Here is a 17205-nt window from a genome sequence, read left to right on the forward strand (position 1 = left end):
GTATTATTAACATATAAACAAACAATTTTGTTACCAGAAATAAAATGAACATAACCTGAAATGAAATAAGTAAATATAACAGCTGAAAACATTGTATTCAAGTGTTTTTAGGGAGTCAGTGGTGAGTGAAGGCTGTCTGGCATCTCTGCTGAGCGTGTTTCCCACAGTACAGCTCCTCATCCACACAGAAATGTCCTCGCTCCACGAGACTAAAGCCACAGTCCCTGCAGGTATAGCACTCCACGTGTCTGAAGCGTCGCTCTCTGATCTTCACCACCTGAGTTCTGCAGCAGGACACACAGACAACTGAGCTAAACACGCATTCCTGACATGAACTGCACTTAAATAACACACGAAATATCAGAACGCTATCACTTCTCTTTCTTGAGCTCAATTGAAGGGTTCTTACACAATGATGTAACCACATCTCTCACAAGTGCGAAACCTTGGACTCCTCTGGACCGCTACAGATGGCAGTGATGTTCCTTTACAATTAACGTGTGTTTTTATTACACAAGGCATCCTTATGCATTATTCAAGAGGTTTAAATGCAAGAAATGGAGTGAAATGACACAAGCTCACGTTCTAGTCCCTCCTGTAGTATCCTGAAAGTGTTGGACTGTCTGGGCTGCTGGGGTTGAACTTGTCTTCTCTTGATCCTCGCCAGCTCTTCAGGATCAACTGGTCCATAGCTCCATACTGGATAATTAAAACTCACCCTGAGAAAAGAGTCAAACAGCAATGTGAGTTCAACAGGTATGGGACAAAATGACATGAGCTATGCTTGGAAAAAATGATGCATTTAATCTAACAAAGATGCATTAATCTAATTAACATTTATAATGTTACAAACCATTTATATTTCAAATAAATGATGTTCTTTGTAAGCTGAAAAAAAACATTAATATTAAATGTGAATATAAAACTCGCAGAAACAAATACAGAAAATAACATTCAAAATAATCAGAAAAGTTTCTTCAGCGTCAAATCAGAGTCTTGGAATGATTTCTGAAGTATCATGTGACATTGAAGACTGGAGTAAAGATGCTCTTTCAAATAACATTTTATCATACCATTAAGAACAAAATAGAATGTGAACCACCATAAAGTATGCAAATTTAAATTTAAACTGTATGCATATAATGTTAAGTATGCAGTAAGTAGTATATTAGTATTCCAAACATAATATTGGCATTACTTTTTCTTGGTAGTCTGCGATTCATATGACACTGTTTGGATACAATCAGATGCAGACTTATGTCCTGCACTGGACTCCTGCAACCAATAAACAGGGTAAAAAAATGAATACGTGGAAATAAAAATAAACATTAACTGAAATAAAATCACTTTTTAACTTGTTTCCAAGGCAACATTTCTCAACTAAATAAGCTCAAAGTAAAAAGTAACACTATAAAAAACTATAATATATAGTTGATACATTGATAGTTAAATAACACTGCCAATCAAACAAGAAGGGAAGAAATGATTTCTACAGATAAGGCTTGTTTTTTTGTTTTTTACTGGACCACAAGATGGCAGCAAAGTCTTTAAAAGACTTGAACATTAAAGTTTTGTCCAATGCCGTTAAATTAAATGTACAAACCTGAATTCAAGCCTAAAATTTCTATAATGTAAAATTAGTGCTTGCATGTTCCCCACCTTATCGTGTTGCTTCAGCTGCTCTGGACCGTAGTTTCTCTCCTGTGGGGCTCTGAACACATAAACAATGAGAAACACGTGATGTTGTTTGAAGATATCTCAGTATGGTTCTGGTGCACTGACCTCTTGGACTGGCCCTGTCCTGACTCAAGGGTTTGTTTTGGCCGGACTGAGGGCTCCTGGGTTGAACGAGAACAGCGGGAAGTTTCAATACACAAAACAGGCTCGTTCTCACTAGTTTTATTCAAACAGGCTGAATGGGCCTTCCCTGTAGCAACATTTAACATTAACAGTATGTCCACAAAGAGCTGGTCAGTTAAATGTGTGAATAACTAACCAAATTAAGAGGAAGTCTTGGATCACCGCAGCACTGTATGACATATTTTTTTGCAGGTCTGTAAGATAATAAGAAACTAGGTTATTCAAGGTTTCAGTGAAAAAGCATCACATACCAGTGTTTGCAAACATTCACGTTTTCACCTCAAAAAACTAAAATATATTATATACATATTTTAATAAAAATTTCATAGAATGTTCATTCAAAGTTTTCTGGTCTTTACAAACACATTATTGATATTTAATGCTTTTCTTGGCTTATTTTAGTTGGAAATTCGTTTAACAATTTAAAAAAATTGTACTACTTGTTTCTGAATGTTCACCGAACTTTCAAAATGAAAGGTTCCCATAATGATTTTGCATAACCAGGAAAAATATTTTTAAATCGCTTAAACTGAATGTTTTGAACATTCATAAATATTTATTTTTTTATAAGAGGAACATTAGCAAAAGGTTCATAGAATATATGTTTGTCTGCAGTGTGTTTTGAAATTAGCTTTTTTTATTTCATTGAAATTCACTTTATTCTCAGTGCTCATTGATTCTTTTTTTGTTATTACAATGTTTTAAATCATTTAAATATTTGTTCTGCATTACAGTAAGGAGAGTCATTTTAGATTATTGTAATTTGAGTTTCGGGAGAAAATGTTCTTGTGAAAATAATGCATTAAAAAACAATCCCCTGAAATTAAAATCCACTTTTATACCTTAATATGGTAATATGGTTAATATGGTAACGAATGTAGCATTTAGTTATGAAACTGCATGCAATTCTGCCAAAGTCAATTTTTTTAACAACCTTTCAATTAGAAGCCACAGCTGATGTTCAGATGTCTTAATTTTGTTCTTAGCCTCCATATTCAACATGGCTCCAGTATTCTGACCATTAATCTCCAGTATGACGTCCCCCACCTGCAGCCCAGCATCACCTGCCCGGCTATCTTCACGAACCTGACAAAACACTCTATGCTAAGTCTTCACAACTCCTTTACACAACAGACATCTTAACACATTCTATATTTTGTTCATAAGAAAATGTAGTCCAGATATTTTAACAGTTTAACTCCCCTTTGAGACAGTCAGGGTCATCTTGAAGTCCCTTCCTCCACAGATACGAAACCCCCAAGGTGGTGGACCGGTCAAATGCAGTCGAAATGTCATCTGTCTGCCACAAGCTTTCAATTCAAATGCTCTTTCAGAACCACAAAATTGGTTTGTGTTTACTCTGGCCTGTGCCAGTAAGACTGAAGGGGTCAGCCGTGTTTATGGTGTATTTTTAAAGTTCTTCTGTAGCTTAGAGATATGGAGACTCTGTGTGGAGTCAGCACCACCCTTAAACATCTGCACATGATGTTCTCAGCTGATTACACCTTCTGGTAAACAGAATCAAGCCGCGAAAAAAAAAAACACATTTAAAAAGTAGTAAGAAAATAAAATGTTTTTTAAACCGTTTTGATGTGTTAATTAAGGTGAGGTGCTCGTAAAATGCTTTAAATTTAAGTTATGACATTGTATTATAACCTTTCAGTAATTACACAAATTCATAAGTCAGTAAAGTGAGCTAAACGTACCTTTGTAATGTGTTCGACAGGTAAACAGAGGTTCGCTGTATTGGATAGTACATGGATAAAATGTAGGCTAATTATCGTCAATATTTATCACGATATTAGAGTCATTCACATACAAAGCGTTATCCATCTCCTGTTTTTAAGTAAAAATGTGTTAAGGCCCATTCACACCAAGAACGATAACTATAAAGATAGCAATATTGTCTGTTTACTCTGATATTTTTATCATTCATCAGCTGGAAAAAATTCATTCTGAAAGTAATTCTAACGATATTGTTTCTCTGTGCCTTTATCGTTATAGTTGTGGTGTGGACTCTGCTATTCTTAAATATTGAGAATGATTTTTAGAACTATATCTTTATCGTTATCATCGCTGGTGCTAACAGGCCTTTAGACGCAATGTTTTGCATCTGCATTGTCACGTGTTCTAAAAATGCTTCGCACGAGTTAAAAGTGATATCATTTTTTTTTTTAATGAGGCTATTTTTATTGCATAGCAATTTTTCTTTTTCCACAACAGAATTAAAAAACGTTAATTGCAATTTAACTCACAATTCTGACTTTTTTGCTCTTATCAAAAAACAGGCAGAATTGTGAGATAACCCGCAATTCTGACAAAATAAAATAAATACATCAATCTGACCTGGGACAAAAAAGTTATCATCTTTTTACTAGCTTGACAGATAGACTGAATGTCAAATTAAAAGTAGAAATTAACTCAATGTTTAAAAAAACATTTTATTAAAAGAACAACCAGCACACGAGATGCACGCAGAGCTGCTAAACACGTAACATATATTGTTTTCATGGTTCTACAAGCACAAGTTCTACACACAGCATACTTTCAACTTTCCTCTGTTCTTTTTTTACAAGCTTAAATAAATCACTTCAAACTCTTCCACTCATTATTTTCCTGGGACATCATGCATTATAGTAACAACACAAATCTTCAAAACTGTAACAGACTGTGAAAGAAAAACAAAATTCTCTCAAGTGTGCCTTGTGTAACTCTCACTCCAAACTGAAATCACAGTCAGCCCAGGAATTGACTTCCACAGACACTTTCGTGCAATGTTGCAAAAGCTTCTGAGGCACAGCAGTGGGTCGAGGGTCTGGCAACACAGTTTTCCCTCCAACTCACAATGACTTCATCAGTTCAGTCTGAGCAGGATCAGGAAGGGGCCAGTTTAAGGCCACACTGCATCCTCTGAGGGTCCAGGCTCTCGCTGTGAGCACCGATCAGCATGTGTAAAGTCGAGCAGACAGCTGCGTCCCTTCAAGAGCGACTGCGGTCTTCACTGCTGCCCACTAAAAACCTTGCTATAAAGTTTCTGCTGCTCCTCCTTGAAAACTTCTTTAACTTTCCCTCGTTTTAAACCACCATCCCTGTGAACATGCAAAACACAAATGCTTCACGTCATTTCAAAATGTCAACGCACATCTTTTCTAGTGACTTGAGTGTTTAACACTCTTTAATATGGGAACTCACCATAACAAGTCTGCCAGTCCTCCCTTTCTAGCGATGGCTGCTTTGACCCTATTGGCAAACTGCACAGCGTCCTCCCCTGCCTGTAAAAATATGAATTTAAAACTCACCTAAATATGGTGAATGAGTGACCGACCGACATGCTCAAAAATAGTCTCAGAGATTAAAAAGAAAAACAAACCACTGTTCACAAGGCTGATTTATTTTATCAAAGCTACAGTAAAAACAGTAAACGTGTGAAATATTATTACAATTCAAAATAACAGTTTTAAAATATGATTTATTTCCTGTCTTCAAAAAAGCTGAATTTCAGTGTCTTATGATCTTTCACAAATCTGCTGCTCAATATTTTTGTGGATGTATTTTTTCATGTTTCTTCGATTAATAGAAAGTTCAACAGAACAGCTATTATTTGAAATACATTATATCTTTACTGTCACTTTTGATTAATTTAATGCATCCTTGCTCAATAAAAGTATACATTTCTTAAGAAAATCTTACGGACCGCAAACTTTTGAACAGCAGTGTGTATATAGTGATGCACACGTCTCTTTGCACTCACCATGCGGCTCATTGGTGGAAGGTACCACACGCTACACACTATGGCCCAACTGCTCATCATGTGCAGCAGGTAGTTCACCATCCCAAACTTGCTGCTGTTCCAGAACGCGTCACCAAAACGAGGGTCATACTGCCAAAATAACAGCAAGAGGAATTTAAAACACTTTATAAACAACAAAGCAAGCACATAAGAGAAAAAGGAGGCTGTTCTAACCTTTATGGCCACGGGGTAAACAGTGCAGCTGATCTCAAAGCTTCCCTTCTTGAACATCATGACTGAAGTGTTGTTAATACAAGTTCCTTTAGAAATGACAAAACAGTGTATTTATTTCACATGTACTTCAGTACGAAATGGTCACATAAGCAGGAGTTTTAACACTCACCCTCTGGGAATATGAGGATTGGCAGTTTGCTCGTGTCTGCAACGTGGTCACTTAATCTAAAAAATAAAATCAGCTTGATTGTGACAAACAGAAATGTACAAATCATAACTGCAAGTTAATCTTGGAGGAGTTGAATACTGTATATGTGAGGGAAATGCAGTGCTACCGTTTGGCCACTAGGTGTCGGTCCCTCACTTCAGACCTCTCAAACCAGATGTGAGGACAGGCCTTCACCATCGCCCTCTGGATGACCCCCATCAGACCATCATGGACCTGACCCACCTGATTCACACAGAAACAGAGTTCATGCATTCAATATCAACACTGAACCTAAATCATCAACACAAACGTCACACTACCATAGCGTAGCACCCATCACTGGCCAGAATGATGACGTCGATAGGTGAGGTGTGATTGGCCACACAGATTCCTCCGTTTTTGGGTTTATTCTCACTTTAAGGAAAAAAAAAAGTCAACTGGATAGTAAGAAATATTGAAAGTAAAAGCAGGCATAGAGATCTTTAATAGTGTTTAATATTGGCATATGGTAGTGTTTGTGTGTCAGTACCTATCATGGTAGGTGATGATGGCCGTGAGGGCTCTTACACAGATCCGGTAACACATCAGATGAACCTGGCCACTGAGATAATTCTTCATCCTGCCCAGTAGAGGAATCAGTGTTAATATACACACTTGCATGCCAAAAAAAAAGATCATTTCTGTGATGTAAAGGTGAATTTTCAGCATCATTACTCCAGTCTTCAGGGTCACATGATCCTTCAGAAATCATTGTAATATGCTGATTTGCTGCTCAGTTGTTTACTTAATATCAGTATTGCTTCTTGTGATCAATGTTGAAAACAATATTTTTGTGGATACATTTTTCTTTCAGAATTCTTTGATGAATAGAATGTTTACGAGTACAGCATTTATTTGACATTATTAAAGTCTTTCTTGTCACTTTCTGATCAATTTAATTTATTGAATAAAGGAATTCTATTTTAATCTTACTTATTGCAAACTTTTGAATGGGAGTTTACATCAATGTTTTCACTGTTTTCTCTTAAGGCACAACTGAGCCAAACTTGTGCATCACAGTCACAGACAGACAAAGTCAATCAATTCCCAAGCATTTAAATCACAACACAACAGCTTCAGGTGTTAAACCCTCAGAAGTCGACAAAGACATACCTTCCATTTGGAAGCAGGCCAACGATTGACGTCAGAACTATGAGAAGACCGACACCGGTGAAAGCAAGCGTGACCCTGTTAAGAGCAACACAGCAAATTTGAAAAGCAGAATCTAATAAATGACACTGCTTAGCATCATGTCTGCATTAGAGTACACATCCTGGGCTAGAGAAGACTGCGAACAGCCACAGGTGACTGCCACATTTCTTCAGCATAGTTCTTTTGAATAAAAATATCAGGTGTCCATTTAACCTTGGGCACCTGAAAGCCTTAAAGCTGACCTACATCAGTTTTTAAGGTTTGGAATCGAGCCACATAAAACTTTTTCCTCTCTAGAAACTATTTCTCACTGAAATACACCGCATTATTTTTAATCCAGAACACTTGGTGTTATACATTTGCTGAATTCGTAAATAGTTACAGAAAAAAACTGGGCATCATAGACTAATGACCTAATGTGGGAAATGGGAATCACATACTAAAATGTTTGATATCCTCCAACAGGATGAAATCAAAGTCATGAGCTTAAAAGAAAATAAATTGATAGTTTATGTGACCCTGGAGAACAAAACCAGACATAAGGCCATCCTTAAAAATATTCTTGTTTGCCGTAACCCGACCGACCCTGTCAATTTAGGACCGACTCAATTTTTATTTTTTTAATTTTAGTCCGACCGACTTGCCGATTGTAAATTTGCGTTAAGACCTACCTTTTTTTTTTTTTACTCTTCAAACAACTAATACAAAAGCAATGAAATAATATTAATTATATTTAAGTAAGTATTGTAAATATATAAATTTCCTAGGCTTACATACAAACTAAGGCTGTCTTCCTTAATTTAAAAAACCCCGTGACGTCATCTATGTTTACACCGTTTACACGGATTCGTCTTATATATTCTCACTCACTGTCAGAGTCAACGGTTCGCGCTTGGTAATGATGGCTGCGGCTGCAGTAAACAAAATGTTCACGGTCTCTGTTCAAAGTCATACGGGTTCGCGCACCATAATACATCTAAAAAAAGTCATTAAAACAGCTCGACAACGCTTTAACTTGGCACGAAGTTCTGGAAAAACTGTGCCCATATCTTTTCCCATTCCTTCTCCCGTCTAGTCTAAAACCGTGAACGTGTCGACTGTCACTTTATGTTCGAGTAAAGTTGGTAGATTCTAACACGAATCAACCAACACAAGTTTCGAAAACGAAAATAGGAAATTGATTTTAACGACCTTCTCTCGGAGCGCGTCCAGGTTTTTTTTTTTTTTTTTGGAACATGCGTCACAGCAACAGCAGCTTCGGACACATGCATAACAGCAAATAATAGTTCTGCACAATGTTTCTCTTTTTACAACAGAAATGTGAATTCTTCCGGTATTCAGAAAGTCTCATGCATACAGACACAGATTCAGGCTAGAATCGCCTAAGGCTGTCAAAATAGCTGAAAAACTAAATTCGAATTTTTTACTTAAATATGATTGTATTCGAATTTAAAATGCATAATTTCAGTTAGGGTGAAGAAAAGCTTTTTGCTTCTCTTCTGAGGCCTCAAGATAGCGCATCGAGCAAAATATTACTGCATGTTTATTCAAAGCATTAGAATACATGATTGTGAAAAAAAAAAAACATAATATTTAAAATAATTTTTATGAACCAATTATTATTAATTGAGTTGCTTAAAGAACTATAAACAAAGATCATGTATGCATGCATTGTTAAATAAATAAAAAAAAAACGGGCGGAAAACCAGTCACACAGGATAATTTTTATTTAAAAACATGAGATGCAGTGGGATGGGGAACAAAAACCCAACATAAAGTCTCGGGATCTTTTTAGAAAATTAAATTAAATTAATTAATTTTACATGTCTTTCTAATCATGCGGCTCTCTTGTGCGAGAGTCCAAGGGTGTCCCTCTAGAAAATGCAAGAAATATGCGTTCTGTGTGAACGGCTTGGTTTCAGTTTTGATGTAAACAAGATCTTCTCCACATTGATGTTCTCTCTTATTTTTTTTTGAAGTGGCTTCAACTGGATAGGCTAACATAACCTTATAATGCAATGCCACATACATCGTCATCGCATCTCGTGCGCCACTGATAAAGATCAAGTATACTTCGGCCGTCCACACACTGTCTGCATTACGTCCTTTTCGTAATCCGCGTGCGGGCATTTTTTGAGACCTGCGCGGACGGTGCGCGTACACGAGGTGAAAGATAAGACGGCAGCTACTGCGTGTGGAGCTCGTCTGACTTTGTAAGCTGTGTAGACACGGCTGTGCGCGCGGCGAAATGGAATGGAACACGGACTGTGAAGTACCGGGGCTCATAAGGCAGCTTCCTTAATGCACACCTAAAATTCAAATGCAACTTTTTTGCTTTCGAATGTGCATTTTTATTTTACATTTTTTATTTTATTCAAATTTTTTTTTGACAGCCCTAGAATTGCCTATGCGATTTTGTTGTTGTTGTTGACATTTCTAATCGTAAACACAGCCATGTTGAAGCCTGCAGTAAATGTTTTGCATTATGGCAGTCCACTCTGCTTATTGTTTTTCGAAAATGTTGCACTCCTGTTTGTCATTGTGCACGTAACTTCATGCCAATAAATCATCAGAAATATTGGTCTTTACGTTGTCCGTGGATTTACCTATATTTGGTGTTATGTGCCGTATAGAACGTATTTAGACATGCAAAATCGATTTTACAATCGATTCAATGAACACTTGTCACTCAAATCAAACAGGATTTTTTCACAAAAGTGACAACCTAAGAAAGCAAAGTAAACGGTCTCTCATTTGTAGGTTGCATTGGCACCTAGCGGTGGATGCAAGTAAAACAGTACCTCATTTTTATTCTTCTCAACTGAAATTCATGCAATAAACATGTTTTTGACAAAGATTTTAATTTGTTTGTGGTCTATATAGCCTGCATCAAAATGAGGTTTTGGAATTATGCGCCCGAAGGCACGGGTTGAAGACACAGTCAGTGACGTCACGATATGCCAATTTGTTTAAATTCATACTTAAGTCATCACCATCGCCAAAAAGTTCCTTTTTTTTTTTTAACATTGAAACTTGAAAAAAAAATAAAAATAGACCGACCTACCGACCCTTTTTAAAAAAAAAATTACTGTTACTGCAAACCAAAATATTTTTAAGGATGGCCTAAATAGCACGGGTATATTTGTAGCAATATCCAACAATACATTGCGTGGGTCAAAATTATAGATTTTTCTTTTGTGCCAAACATCATTAGTATATTAAGTAAAGATCATGTTCCATGAAGACATTTAGTAAATTTCCTACAGTAAATATCAAAACTTAATTTTTGATTAGTAATATGCACAGCTAAGAAACAACTAAGGACAACTTTAAAGTTGATTTTCTCAATATTTAGATTTTTTTGCACCCTGAGATTCCAGATTTTCAAATAGTTATATATTACCTAAATATTGTCCTATCCCAACAAACCATACATCAATGGAAAGCTTATTTATTCTTGATGTATAAATCTCTATTTAAAAAAATGGACCCTTATGACTGGTTTTGGGGTTCAGGGTCACACAGATTTCACAGAAAGTTGTGTGGTATATATCAACTCCAAAATCGTCCGACTTGCTCTGACCAGTTGAAAACTGTGTGCAAAAGTTTCGCAATATAATCCAGTCTTACAGCTGATCTTTCTCCTAGAATGTCTTTAAGAATGAACAGGAATATGAGCGCCAGTTCAACTCCTTTAAAGTGATTACCAATTAAAAAACCACTACTATCACTGACAATATCCATCCACAAAGCATGCATGCAGCATCCAAAGAGCTTCCTCTCACCTGAGTGGCAGGAGAAACCCATATCGGATGAGCACTCCCACTCCCCAGAGTGCCGTGAGCCTGGTGCTGATGTGATGGAAGTTGTAGTTGCTTCGGGTCAGCAGGTTCCAGGACTCCAGCTCCTCTGCCGTGAAGCGCTTGGTAACTTCGTCATCGACGATGCTTTCCACACCTCGCCGGCAGAAATAGAAGATGTTAGACATGTCAAACTCAGGCTCTGCACCACCACGCTTCATTTCCTGGATCTCCTGTTCGAGGGACACTGGCTCTTTAGCAATAATCCCTGAGGGGGGAAAAAGCAAGGTTATGATGACGTTGAAGATATGATGTCGGAGGCAATGATCTTTTTAGTGTTTCACCATTGCTGTAGGGTTTGTAGAGATGCTGATTCTTCTCCTTAGCTCCTCGCTCCATTCTTAAGGTCGCCCACTGAAAACAGAATGAGAATTAGCAAATCAAACTAATAGTTCAGCACATTACCCTGGTGTGTCCACAGTAGTTTCACATTAAAAGCCTCAAAGCAGCAATAATATATTTCAAACTATGGTACTTGACCTATTTAAAGATTCTAAACTTTTTACTGAACCATTGCATCATGGTGATGGATGATGCATTTCATTAGGGAATTACATGAGTCATGATATCTTAATTGAAACACTCAATTGTCCTTTTGTTACACCATGTTACATTTATTTTTGATCCCCAAAGGCAGGCTGGGCTGAGACCCCACGAGACCTCAAACAGCTGTCATGAGGATGGGGAAACAAACAACATTCAAGCGGTAAACAGCCTTCGGGGAGCCAAATGCACAGAATCACAGCCAGCCGCCCAAAACACCACTGGGGAGGAGAAGACAACAGCTGATCCGTGTGTCCTTGCTGGGTCCTGGAGTTCAGCCAGAGCGCCTGAAAACCACAACCACTGACAGTTCGGCACACTTCTGAACAAGCTGTTTTCAATGATTTGGTCAAAATGATTCACAAAGCACCTGTCAATCACTTAGAACTCACTAATAATAAAACTTTTTTGAATCCAGCAATAAACAACATTTAAACCAATATTTACCTTTAATGCAGTTTCTAGTAGCATCTGACTCACTTGAATCAGTTCAGATTGAAATGAATAAGCTAAATGAACCTGTCTGTCTTAAACTTGCTGCCTCACACTGAACTAAACACTGGATTTCTGCACAGGTTTTAAAATCTAATTTAACATCATATTTTTTCGATTTTACATTTTATATTTTATGTCTATAAAGAACAAACTCATACAATTCCAAAATAAAACAAGAATCCCAGATGTGCTTAAAAGAAACAGAATATTGTGCCAATACAAGAAACATATAGTCATCTTATTGCATCTTCTTCATCGTGGCGACTGCATCCGCACCACTCGCATCAAGGAAAATGTTCTGATAATGTTTAAAAAAGTTTTTTTTTCTGACTTCTCTCATGTTTTCATCGAGAAACCTGAGATGTTTGTGCCGAGGGTCTAGGGCAGACGCGAGAAGAGGAGTTTTCACTGCAATCTCCAAGTTAGCGGTGTTTATTCGTTGCTTGAGAGATGCTGCAACAATGTTCTTGGATCACTTTCTGTGATTCTCCACGGCATATTTGAAGTACTAGAAGACCGCAGTTCTTTTAGGGGGCGTTCACATATCGCGTCTTCTGCATGCTCAAGTTCGTTATTTCCAATGTAGGCGCGCGGTATTCGCGCTCATAATGGAAGCGACGCGGTCGCGATGCGCACGCGGTGCGACGCGGTCCCGTTTTTTCCAGGCGCGTCCGAACAGCATCGAGTTAAAAACATCTCAATTTTCAGAATGCCGCAAGCGCACCGCAGGTCATGTGACAAGAACTAAACATTCAGCTTCATCCTTTCCTGTAACAACGTTGAAAGCTCAGCCAAGATGAAGGAACAGCTGATCATAGCTGTATATGGATTGCCATTGTGAAATAAATTTAGTAGCAGAGCTACTGAAAGCGATTTTTTTTGTGCTGCAAATCCATTTATCCTTTGCTGAAATTCCCGCGTCTTCATGGAGAGAACGCGTCGCCTCAGGGGCGCTTCTGCCCGAGCGCTTTGGAAAGAAGGAGAAAGCGGCGCGCCTAGCCTTTTCCACGCCTTATTAGGCGCGATATGTGAATGGCCCCTTAATCATTCATTAATTATTTTTTGCTTGCATACACCTTCAAATATGCCGTGGAGAATCACAGAAAGTGACCAAATTAGACCAATTTTTTTTTTTTGCTGCGAAATTCGAATATCATTTTTATTTATCGAATAATTAGAGCAGAACGAATATTCGAATGTTCGACTATCCGTGCACATCCCTAAAATGAAGTGCTTAGTATTTCCTTCCTGTGAAGGGATGGCCCAGAACACAAGTGTTAACATTGTATTGAATGCCAGATATAGTTTACTGTGTAACCAAAATCCCAATAATATCCAGAAAATGTCATGCATTTCTTCCTTAATATTTTTGAATGTTTTTTTAACTGATTCTTTTAAATCAATTACTACAAGGCACTGCATTTTGATCAAACACCGAGCATAACTTTTTAGGGTTCAAAAAAGTTTTAAAGATTGTTAGTGACCACTGAAAACAAGGGAATCACAGAATCACTGAAAAGAAGAGGTTTTCGCTTGTAAACCATTTCAGATATTTAAGATTTTAGGACTTATAATTTGCTCAAAATTAATTTAAGGCGTTTTAAGTCTTTTTAAAGACCCACAAGAACTTTGTAAATAATTCAATATTTTACTTTTTTTTTATTTTTATACCTGCACATGTACACAACATTTGATGTTGCTGCATCTGAATTTTCCCTTAGGGATCATTAAAGTGGATTAGCCAAGCAAAGACAGCAGCTGAGCACCAAGTGCTATTAAAGAAACCAGTGACTCTCGCGGGCGCTGATGATGCTGTGACTCAGGAAGGTCGGGATAGGGAAAGACTGAACAGTCAAGCTGTTTGTCAGACTAAATCTCGCTCCCCTGTTCAGGGTCACAGGACAGTGGAGCACAAGTTAGTCACTGGAAAACAGCCATCTGGAGTTTCTTAGGAAGTCTGGAGAGGGTCAGAAAGAGTGACTACATCAGTCCAAATGGATGAGAGGGGAGTGACACCATAGGAAATCATCCAAATCTATTTTAGGTCACACACAGAGCCCTTACCAACATGCATTACATAAACAAATGATTGCAACGTTTAGGAACATTTAGGCACCTCAGGGTTTTATCTTCATTTAGAAAAACAATGCGATTACAAAATTATTATTGATGCATCTTAATCACAAAGTAAGGATACAAATCTTTAGCATTAAGTCATGCATTAGACCTAGTGATTTGTGTCCCGCTAGACAAAGTATGTGAAATCTGTGATACATGCTGTTAGTTCCAAAAAGAGGATCCTTGAGTATCAAGAATAGACCACTGTTTCGCCATTTCTGGGTGGAAACATGCAATATGACAAATTCTGAAACAGCACTGGTTAAAAAATAAAAATAAAAAAAAACAGCATTGCCAAATTGTGCAATATTCCAATAAATTTCAGAATTCTTTTAATTAATTCCTAAGTGAACATAAAATCATCTTAAAAGCATTTCTGTATCATTTTTCTTAGCCAGTGTTCAGTAAGTTTGGGATTGGTCTCATTTTTTAAATGTTTATGAAAGTGTCCTGTGCTTATAAGCAATGCATTTCTTTGATGAAAAATACAGTAAAAATCTGGAATATTGTGAAAAGATTTTAACAATTTAAATCAACCATTTTCAAATTGATATATTATAAATGTAATTTTTTCTTATGATGACAATGCTGAATTTTCAGCATCATTACTTCAGTGTCACATCATCCTTCAGAAATCATTCTAATATGCTGATTGACACTCAATAAAAAATTCTTATTATTATCAATGGTGAAAACAGTTGTGATGTTAAATTTAAGGATTATTTTACTAATAGAGAATTCAACAGAAAATAATTTATTTGAAATATAGGCTAACTCTTTCGTAACATTATAAATGTATTTACTGTGATTAATTAATTCAATGCATGTTTACTGAATGTATTAATTTCTTTTCAAAAAAAAAAAAAAACTGTACTGACTATTCAAACTATTGAATAATAGTGTACCTGACCGATCAATGTGGGGCAGACTAACATTTAGTCACCTTTTGTGTTTATAGGCTTCCGTTTTCACATAAAATTCAAGTAAAGAGAATTGTCTCTTATGGAAAGAACTTTCACATCATGTGCTTAAAACAGACTAACATGCACTTGAGGACACACGTTTCTAAAACTGCCACTTGTGGCATTCACAATCTCACCCATAAATTCACACCTTCACAAACCACTCTGAAATTACCCAAACTGCCACAGTCCTGCAACAATGCATGCTGTCCATAAAGTTTAGAAGATGAAAGAATATGACAGCACAGAATAAAATGAGACAAAGTCAAATGACAGCCATACCCTCCAGACTTATTAATTCACTCAATCGTGAATCTATGCTCTATTTTGTGCTTCTGACATCCTCAGTAAAGGGAAAGAGTGCTGACTGCAACTGAACTAAGTAGTAAAAACACAGAGCAAAAACTCCCTGAATGACCTTCCAACTTATCTTACAAGAGCACTGCACCACAGACAGACCATCAAACCCGCTCGAACTCTCCACAGCTCCTCAGATATTCCTGTTGAGCAATTGAATTACTGTAAAATGACATGAACATCAACTCACTCACCTCAAATAACTTGATGAGGGACTTCATATACAGTCTGCGGATCCCAAAGGACAGACCGAAGATTGCAGGTACGATGATGAACACCAGAAGAAGGGTGAACCACACCGTGAAGGAGATGCCCAAAAGCATATAGATCAGGCTGTCGAAAGGGAAGAGGTAGGACTCCATCTTGACCAAAACGTGGAGACCGGACTATTTAAACTTGACGAAATTGCCTAAACACATTCTGATGGACTCCTCTAAAGTGCCTCAGTTTCTGAAGCCTACGCTGAAACACGACCTTCATGGGCATAGAGGGAAAACGTATCATTTATGCCTGGAACAATGGACTAATATCCATTAAATTATCACAATAGAGATATTAGCAGGACACATCAAGGTAAAAAAAAAACCATCCTTCTTGCTTTTACAGTCTGTTGGGAATAATATTGTGCTTCAGTGACCTGTGAAACGGTCTCACATCAGTCTACTGCCATCTCTGTCCTATCTAGAAAAACAGGAAATAAAACACAGAGTTATGTAATGTTATATGAAGAAATACTCTAGCATTATTTCTGAAATAAACTTATACGTGCCTTTTCCACCTTTTAGATTAATTATTTAAAGCAGAATTATATTCTAAAGAACCAAATGAGTTGATAGGCACTATTAAATGCACTCTATTGTACAATTCGAAAGCACTCAATACGCTAAACACATTCTTCATTTACATTTGAGAGATAAAAGTCAATTATATCTCAAATGCATCATAAACTAAGCAAAACTGCAGCTGTATGACACTGTTGGCTATACAGATGTAAATGAGAGGATGCTAAAGCGCTAATCAGCAGCTTCTCTTTCTATCACGTAATTAACCCGCCAAACGTCTTTAAATGTCTGAAACCCGCTGTTTACACTGACCTGTGCCCGGGAGATAGCGTTTAAATGCTGTTTTGTCTTCTTAATAAAACAGTAATTTGATATTTGAGCATCGTGAGATGCTGCTGTTATTACCGTTATGCAACAAGTTTAAGGGCATCAACAGCGGCGCGAGCAGCGGCGCGAGCAGCACGGCTCGCTGAAGCAACTTCCGCTTCCGGTGGGCTCGGCTGCTTCGACGATGATGATTGGATGATTGTCCCTCCTAAAGCTGATCTCCGCGAGGTTGGTCTATCTATCTATCTATCTATCTATCTATCTATCTATCTATCTATCTATCTATCTATCTATCTATCTATTTTTATTATTTAATTTTAATTATTTTAATTATCATTCCCTTCAGACGTGGTGTAATTTCCTCTAAAACTATGAATTTTGCCTCAAATAAACATTAGTTTTCTTTTTCAAAAGAGACAACAGTGTCAGTGAAGGGATGAAATGAGAATGTGTGAAGACAAGAAAGAAAAAAAGGTCAAAAGTAAATCGTAAGAAAGTCTCTTGTGAGTGTGTTGTGGGTCATTTCAAGATTCAAGAT

General features: G+C 37.2%; 2 protein-coding genes across 3 annotated transcripts; both read right to left on the reverse strand.

The window, feature by feature from the left end:
• Positions 1–3380, reverse strand: LOC132127468 (PDZ and LIM domain protein 2-like). Its single transcript, XM_059539366.1, has 8 exons — positions 2795–3380; positions 1997–2054; positions 1783–1838; positions 1660–1711; positions 1199–1275; positions 583–719; positions 410–485; positions 1–284 (listed from the first exon to the last, which is right to left on the reverse strand). Exons 1-8 carry the CDS (start codon positions 2860–2862, stop codon positions 116–118), a joined length of 693 nt encoding a protein of 230 aa, XP_059395349.1. The 5' UTR covers positions 2863–3380; the 3' UTR covers positions 1–115.
• A 901-nt stretch (positions 3381–4281) lies between these two features.
• On the reverse strand, positions 4282–16891 carry LOC132127102 (glycerol-3-phosphate acyltransferase 4-like). 2 transcript variants are annotated; one of them, XM_059538736.1, is made up of 13 exons: positions 16746–16891; positions 15753–16239; positions 11368–11437; positions 11009–11291; positions 7185–7259; positions 6562–6651; positions 6353–6446; positions 6160–6275; positions 5994–6049; positions 5825–5910; positions 5612–5740; positions 5053–5132; positions 4282–4949 (listed from the first exon to the last, which is right to left on the reverse strand). In XM_059538736.1, the coding sequence occupies exons 2-13, from the start codon at positions 15918–15920 to the stop codon at positions 4859–4861; spliced, it is 1338 nt and encodes a 445-aa protein (XP_059394719.1). In that variant the 5' UTR covers positions 15921–16239; positions 16746–16891; the 3' UTR covers positions 4282–4858. The 2 variants fall into 2 exon arrangements, with proteins under 2 accessions (XP_059394719.1, XP_059394718.1); XM_059538735.1 differs by having other exon boundaries at positions 16653–16817.
• Positions 16892–17205: the final 314 nt, after the last annotated feature.

Source organism: Carassius carassius, chromosome 45 (assembly GCF_963082965.1).
Source record: "Carassius carassius chromosome 45, fCarCar2.1, whole genome shotgun sequence".
Classification (NCBI taxonomy): Eukaryota; Metazoa; Chordata; class Actinopteri; order Cypriniformes; family Cyprinidae; genus Carassius; species Carassius carassius.